The sequence below is a fragment of the Carya illinoinensis genome, chromosome 15 (assembly GCF_018687715.1).
Source record: "Carya illinoinensis cultivar Pawnee chromosome 15, C.illinoinensisPawnee_v1, whole genome shotgun sequence".
Lineage (NCBI taxonomy): Eukaryota > Viridiplantae > Streptophyta > Magnoliopsida > Fagales > Juglandaceae > Carya > Carya illinoinensis.
Genome location: NC_056766.1, coordinates 9,084,545 through 9,092,879, shown reverse-complemented (window position 1 = coordinate 9,092,879; position 8,335 = coordinate 9,084,545). Strand labels below are relative to the sequence as shown.

The 8,335-nt window shown below is 41.2% G+C and overlaps 1 protein-coding gene across 1 annotated transcript; it reads left to right on the top strand.

The window, feature by feature from the left end:
* The first annotated feature begins 6,186 nt into the window (after window positions 1-6,186).
* LOC122295494 (cyclin-D3-3-like) lies at window positions 6,187-8,105 on the top strand. The gene is made up of 4 exons (XM_043104530.1): window positions 6,187-6,865; window positions 6,961-7,162; window positions 7,294-7,424; window positions 7,516-8,105. The coding sequence occupies exons 1-4, from the start codon at window positions 6,347-6,349 to the stop codon at window positions 7,798-7,800; spliced, it is 1,137 nt and encodes a 378-aa protein (XP_042960464.1). The 5' UTR covers window positions 6,187-6,346; the 3' UTR covers window positions 7,801-8,105.
* Window positions 8,106-8,335: the final 230 nt, after the last annotated feature.

Sequence of the window (8,335 nt, the reverse complement as noted above, 5' to 3'; positions counted from 1 at the left end):
TTGGCTCCACCTTCCTAAGTGCCTACTCATTTTGGATATCCCTATATGCTGGGGTGGGCTCGGGCAGGGGCAGGAGATTGTGGTCATCAGTTGGGGTGTGGACCATATGCACCCTTCCATCCCTGTGCTTCAATTCTTGCACGTAACACTCACATGCCAGGACATGTTCTCCTCGAATTTCTCCCACTTCTCGAGTGGTTGGAAACTTCATTTTCAAGTGGTAGGTCGACGTCACCGCCCTTAGGTTATTGAGGGTAGGCTTGCTGATTATAGTGTTGTAAGACGAATGTCCCTTTACCACCAAGAAGCCAACCATGACAGAAGCCGTACAAGGGAACTTCCTGCGAAGACAGACAATGTGATGGTCCCAACCAACTGGTTCATTTTCCTAGAGAAAATCTTCAGTGGCATGAGAGTTGGTTAGAGTTGGGCGTCGTCATGTGGATAGAGGAACCCTCTTGGCATGCACCTTCCGATTGGATGAGGTCGCATCCCCACCAACGAATCCTCTCGTGATGGTCCTGATTTTCCCTAACGGCGAGGCTCTCTTTCCTCATTGGCCTTCCGGCTATCTCCGCACTTCTTTCTCATGATCTCCTCCTCCACTCCCGCTCTGGCCTCCAAGGGGGAGGGTACCACAGCCTCGGTTGCCCAGCCTGCTTTCTTTCCTCTTTCAAGGAAAGGAAATCTTTTTTGTTATGAGTGTTGGATTGATGATAGGTGCAATAGTGGTGACTAGTGCTCTTGTAGCCATCTTATTGGGCGGGTTAACAGTTGTCTCTTTGGATGGTGAGCGCCAGTCGATCAAATTGAAACCCCAGGCTTTTCGTAGAAGCTTCTTCTCTCCTGTTGTTGCGTGGTCCTTTCTTTGGCTTCTCGTGAGACTTGCCTTTGGTTGGTGCCTTCCCTTTCTTTTCTACCTGTTCCAGTTCTTTCCTCTTTGCCTCAGTCAAGGCCCAAATTGTGTCTTCGGTGTTAATGAAGTTGTCAATTTGATCCATAAACTCTTATAGCTTGGAAAAGTTCTTCTTGCCAACTCTGTTATGAACTAGGATCGAGGCCACACTCTTCCTAAAAGCGATGCCAAAGTCATCTTTTCTTCTTGGTCGTCTGTAGTCATGCGTTCTTTGTTAAACTTGGATAGGTATGTCTTTAGACTTTCGTCTTCCCTATACTTGATGGTGAGAAGAGATGCCACGGGGCGTCTCCTTCTTCTGCCCGTCATAAAATCTGCAAGGAACAAGCAGACCAGCTTCCTAAAGCTGTCTATGGACCTTGGTGTCAAGGACCCAAACCATACTCTAACTGGCCCCTTCAAGGTTAGCGGGAAATCTCTACAAGCCACTTCTCTTGGGAAGCCATGCAAGATCATGTGAGTTATGAATGTTTCTAGTTTCTAGTTGTTCGTACATGTCAATAAGGGGAATTCAAAATTTCAGTAGTAGGGGCACAACCATCACCTCCTCACTGTAGGGTAGGCCTGTGTTGGTGAGTAGTTGCTCTACTGATGACGATGTGCCCACCTTTCTCACCATTTCTTCGTATTTCCCTTTGAGGTTACGCAACTCGTCATGCATGTTTTTTCTTTCTTCCTCTACATCACCTCCCCCTTTGCGTTTCTAGACTATATGTGTTCGCTGTTGCATGGTCCTGCTTCATTCTCTGGGACGTTGGTGGCTACTCTTGAGTGTTTTGTTTTCTTTTCAGAGGGTTTCCACTTGAGCAGTTAGCTTCCCTACCAGCTGCTCCATCGCCAAGAGCCTTATTTCCATGTTTGTCAATGTTGCTTCTTCTTGTCCTTGAATTTTCAGAGAATGAGTTGTCACAGGCATATGAATGACACGTGAAATCTATAGAGATCCCACAAACATCGCCACTGTTAACTTCATATTTCATACACCTTTGGACCAAATTTTAGCAACTCGGGTCTTGAGTCTTTCACCTGCACACCAATGAAAATATAGAAAAGTGGGGGCCTTGGTGAAGGTCAGGGAGTCTCCGATGTTGAAATCAATATCTCCTTAGTAGTTTGTGCAAGAGTTTAAAGGAACCAGAGAAAGTTATTCGTACCTAGAGATCGACTTTTATATTAGGTTTTTGGGTGGGGACAACCCATACCTAGTCTCAAGGGGTTATGTCACTTCAGCTGTTCACTTAGTCATAATTCTTTAATGCGGCATGACTTCTAGAGCGACATCATTGATGAGGCGTAAAGTCTGAGGAGTGGGGCCATTAATGCAGCATGGCTCATTGACTCACTTTACGTTGTGGATGTTCCTTGTCAACGCCCTTCATGCCTGTTGTCAGGAGATTAAGAGTTTCCCGTGTCTCTCGTCCACCTGCTTGCGCAAGTTCTCAAGGGTTGGGTGTCAATAGGGGGTGTCAAGGCAGTGAGTCCCATCTGACCTTTATCGTATGCTTTTCCCACCCATGGGTTGCTTCATAGGCAAGTTTTGCTCATGGGCCTAACGTTTTTGAATCAGAAGCCCATGGACTCCTTTTAGAGGAGGGTCGCTGGGCTTCGATCGAGCTCTCTAACTCACTACCCAAAGATCCCTCGTGGGCTTTCCATATAGGCCGAGATGAGGGAAAAATCCCTTTACACTCACCCTTACAAATCACCTACACAGCAACACCCACCCCTAGAAGGAAACAATCAACCCTCATTGGCTTTCTCTACTCCTCTCCTTCCCTTCACCATCTCCAATGACTCTAGCCCACATTTGAAAATCCTTTTTGTCATTCAAATATGTATAATAGATACTCCCTCTATTTGTCCCTGCATAACAAAATTCTTCCTATAACAACCTCGAAATGCTTAAGGCTTAGGTGAATATCGAATCCAACTGCCTGATCCATTGTTAGGTGGGTCTGGAAGAGATTCCATGGTTGCGAGGGTGGGGAATTGGGAGGTTAGCTACCTACCTATATAGAGGTAAGTAGCAGGCCTGATCCATGTAATCTAACTTGCAGAAGTGTGATCCAAACATGCCACCCTAGTGGATGTGAAGATTTACTCCTACTTCTAAGTTCTAACCTTCTCCCTTTTGCCAAGAGAAGCTTTTAGCTTGTGCTTTTCCATCTAAGGTGAATGGAGATATTCTCTCCTACTTTTAATCTTCTCAACAACATTGATGTCGACTTCATAGATTGCTTTGTTCTTGAAACTATGCTAGCCAATATTGGAGAAGGAAAGATCCATGAAGAAACCAACGTAGAAGAGGGAGTTCGTTGTGATGAGGGATTCAAAAAGCAGTCAAATGCACACTCATCATTATTCTCATTATCATCGCTTTAGAGGTTGATATTACTCACTAGATGTTGTTGCCTTTTGAGACTTGTATCAGGTATAGAGGTAAAGTAAAAGGAGAATAATGAGAGTTTGGCTAGAACTTCTCAAGGAGAGAGAGAGAGAGAGAGAGAGAGAGAGAGAGAGAGAGAGAGAGAGAGAGAGAGAGAGAGAGAGAGAGAGAGAGAGAGAGAGAATTAATTGGTTTGCATATGAATACTTCACAAATGATTTTCTATGCTTATGATAAAATAGTGGATTGTGCATTGAGTTTTGGGTTTTTCTTGTATGCACATAGGGAGGGAGTATTCAAGAGTGTGGAGACCCACGACATTGGGAGCATTGTGTGTCAATATTGACCCATGGATAGATCCATGGCATCGCCAGGGGTCCACATCTACCCAAAGATGGATCACGATATCGTTTTGTGTCCAAAACGACCAAGGGATGGATTACAAATTGTGTGGGACCGATAGATGAACCATAGCATCGACTTTAGTCCCAATCAACCCAAGGAAGGACCAAGGCATTGGTGTGGGTCCAATTGACCTAGGGAGGGACCATGATGCCACCGTGCATCTGTATCGACCTATAATGCTCACTGAGATTTTGAGCACTTTGTCCCCCCCCCCCCCAGCGGTTGTCCTCTTAGGCACGAGCATTCACTGAGATTCTGAGCACTTTGTTCCTGTGCTACTTACCTGGGGTATGAGTACTTCTCCTTTTCACATTACTCCCAAGGTGTTCGCCTAAAGTACGAGCAATCTGCTCTTCCTGGATGGGGAGCACTTTGTCTCCCACGATGCTTGGTTAGCTATGAGCACTTTCCATCACTTTAACTCTCGTGTTGCCTGCCTCAAGCATGAGCACTTTCCATTTCTCCATTGCTCATTGAGGTTTTGAGCACTGACTCCTGTAATGCTTGCTTGGCATACAAGCACTTTGCCCCAATGTTTTCAAATCCCAAATACACCTAGGTGAATAGGTGTTTTCCAAATCTTATGGACTATTTAAATTAACAATTAACCAAACAATGAATCTGTTCACAAGAAATAATCAATACATCGATTTTAGTTACAAAGTAGAAACTCATTTACAAAACGTTTTCAAGATCTAAGACCATTTTAGGTGTAAGTCACCACCTAAAACCCATTATAGAAATTGAGTTAGTTATAATTAATTTAAAAACACTTACAAGACCCTTGAAGTAACTAATGATGGCTTGCAACACAGAGTATTCTACTCAATTTTTACACCCTGGTAGCTCAAGATAACCGACCTTTCTATAATTTCACCATGAGCACCAACTTGATCCTTGCACTCAGCCAGCTCCAAAACATAAATTTGTATATAATTGAATTTGCTTTCCAACGACACAAATATCACCTAAATCCAATATGGGATTCAAAAGTTATGACTGATTTATTTCGGTTAGATCAATCTCATCAAGTCTTGCGAACCTACAATCTTTGTACTTTTTGTTCCAATTATAACCTTGACTCTCCTCAACAAATTTATAGCTCAATTAGAAGTTTTGTCATAAGAATATGTCAGTATGTTACTTTTACACTAACAAAATGGTTTGATGTTTAACTAAATTTTAACTAACCATACTTTTTGTTTAAAATACTAACCATGTGGATCCGGAAATTTTCCAGGAATCAAGTGACAGCTCACCTGCTTAGACTTTTATCTCATATGTAGGTTTGGAAAAGATAAATTCCTATGCGTTCTGTCTAGCACCTGCACCAGAAGTTATTTTCTGTGTTGGGCCCTCTGTTTCCCAATTAACCTTTCCCCATCCTTGTTGCCAACCATAGATGTCAAGATTTAAAAAAAAAAAAAAATCAAAAGCAAAACCACAAAAACTCAATGAAATGCATATGAACTATCTTATGCATGTGACTCACTCATGCCTATGCGGAAAATATCTAAACATTCGTGCATTGAGCGAGGGTGGCAATTCGTGTTTGCGCAAATCATTTTTGTATTGTATCAAATTATGAATATTAGATTATATAAATTAATAAAAAAATATCCGTTTAATTAGCGGATAATATGATATGACTCGCTTAACTCGTTTAGTAATTAACTTCTATTGAGTTAACCCGGATATGACTCTCTTAACTAGTTTCAATTGATTTAACCTGTATATATTTTTTTAATCCAATTAATATAATTTTATATATAATACAAGAAAAAATATATAAAAAATTTACAATTATAACTGAATTCATTATATAATATTTTATTATCAATATCTTAACCAATAATATATAAGAAAACTAATATTTTCTTAATAAAATTACATATTAACAAAAAAAAGTTTATAGTTTCTAATGTTTTCAATAATAAAAAGTACGTATAGACTAAATATTTATAAAATTTAAAAAGTAAAACTTATTTGTATTATATGAATTGAACCGCAAATGATTTATTTATTAATTGTGTATTATTAAGTCGATCTATTTTGATTTATATGCATTTATATCAAATCAGTTTTGCAGACTTCATAAAAGGTGTAATAGATTAGAACCTCTAACATTTGGCTAAAAGTTCTTATCTTTATTTAAAATTTCATGTTACACAAATCTTATGCAAGTGTTTTTTATAAAAAAGAATTTATTTTATTTTATTTTTTAGTTGTAGGGCATATGCCATACTTGTGTGTGCACCATATTTATACATTTTTGATATGGTATATATCATTGTTGCTATAGTTGGGACAATTCATCTAGTCGGGCCCACTAACTAGGTGGGACCTTGAGGTACAGGGTACAGGTGTCATGTGTTCAGTGGCTTGACCCATGATTGAGGTCTGGTGATAATACTATGAACGAGACATTCCCAATAAAAATAAAAGAAAAGAAAAAACAGAGTGGGAAACCCACAAATATTACATCCTTTTTATGTACCGGTCAGTCGACCCCTCTCTACCTCTGCTCTTTCACAGAGAGAGCTATGAATCTGTATGGGTCTCTAGGCTTCCGTATCTTCTTCATTTTCTCTGTTTACCTATAATGAACTCAGACCCAAACCTCTTCTTCTCGGAAGAAGATGGCTCAGCATCATCATCATCATCAAGAATCCATTGCACAGCAACATCAGCAACAAAACCTGTTGGACGTTCTTTACTGCTCCGAAGAGCATTGGGAGGAAGAAGTCGGAGAGGACTATTTCCATGAAGAAGATGAAGTGGAAGACAACTCTTACGGCAATAGTAATGAACCGAGCCAATTTTCAGTCTTTCTAGAACAGGATCTATTCTGGGATGACGGTGAGCTTAACGCTCTATTCTCGAAAGAACAGCAAAATGAACTCTACGAGAACCTCAAGACTGATTCATGTCTAGCAGAGGCTCGTCGGAAGGCTGTGGAGTGGATGATGAAGGTCAATGCCCATTACTCCTTCTCTGCTCTCACTGCGGTTCTAGCTGTCAACTACTTCGATAGGTTCCTATTTAGCTTCCACTATAACGGAGAGAAGCCATGGATGCCCCAACTTGCTGCTGTGAGCTGTCTTTCTCTCGCGGCCAAGGTTGAGGAGACCCAAGTGCCCCTTTTGCTAGACCTTCAGGTAATTCTGAGTAAATCTTGTGTGGTGTCTGTGAAATGCTCGTGTTTCTTATCCCAGGTTCGTTCATCAATATGGGTGTCCTTGTTTTGCTTTAGGTGGAGGATTGCAAGTACATATTTGAGGCCAAAACCATCAAGAAAATGGAGATTCTGGTGCTCTCAACACTTCAGTGGAAGATGAATCCCGTAACTCCATTTTCGTTTCTTGATTACATCACAAGGAGGCTCGGGTCAAAGGACCATCTCTGTTGGGAATTTCTAAGGAGGTGTGAGCGTGTCCTTCTCTGTGTCCTCGCAGGTATGCCATCCATAGCTCACCTTTATTGATCTTTAGATCGTTGTGCGTTAATATTGGGAAATACTTGGAAGAGCTTAAATTCTTCAATTTTTTATGTACCTCATGCTTATACTTCGAATCCAAAATTGCAGATTACAGGTTCATGTCTTATCTCCCTTCTGTTGTTGCTACTGCTACAATGCTGCACGTTGTTAGTACTCTAGAACCCTGTCTTGTTGTCGAACACCAAAACCAGCTATTGGGTATTCTCGGAATCGAGAAGGTAGCTATCCTTTTCCTTAATCTCAAAAACAAAAATTAATCTTTCCCATTATTGAAGATGCAAGTCCGATCACGTTCCTCATGTATTGCAGGACAGGGTAGACGACTGCTACAAGCTCATCGCGGAATGGGAGTTAGAAGGCCACGGCGGCCGTAATCTTCCCACCAAGCGCAAGTTTTGCTCCATACCAGGCAGCCCAAAGGGCGTGAATGACGTGTCTTTCAGCTCGGATAGCTCAAACGATTCGTGGGCCTTGGCAGTGCCGTTGGTCTCTTCCTCGCCCCAGCCTCTGTCCAAGAAGAGCAGAGCTCAGGACCAGCTTCTGCAGACGCTGAACAAGTCAAGTGCAGATTTTTCAGCGTCCCACGCTAGCTAGTCGCCTAAATTCCATCTTTTTCTTTTCTTCTCTTTTTTTCTACTGGGCTCTATACATAGTCCTGTATGTTTAATAATATATATATGTTCTTTTTATGTGCAAGTTAAATTGCCAACCATCTCTGCATTGCTACCCAAATCCAATTGGTGGGTCGTACATATATGGCTCCGACCACAATCCCTTGAAGGATTGGATTGGTTGGGAGGTCCGGGAGCAGAGATTGTTGGCATTTTATCCGGAGGAAAGAACCTGAACATAGTAATGAATAGTTACTATTCGAAGTAATACATTCTCTGTTTCTCTCATATTCAGGACTACAAATTTCTACTGAATCACAATTGATTATCTTAGAGTAAGAAAGATGGTAATTTTGAAGAGAGATTGAAGCAGTTTTATGGTATTTAACGTTTTCAGAAAGTCCTAAAGGTTTATACATTGGTCTCTCTCTCTCTCTGAATTATAAAGAAACTGAAGTCCATATATTAAGCCCATCTGCTTACCAGGTAAAGCAGAAAAGAGGGGGGAAAGATTGGGA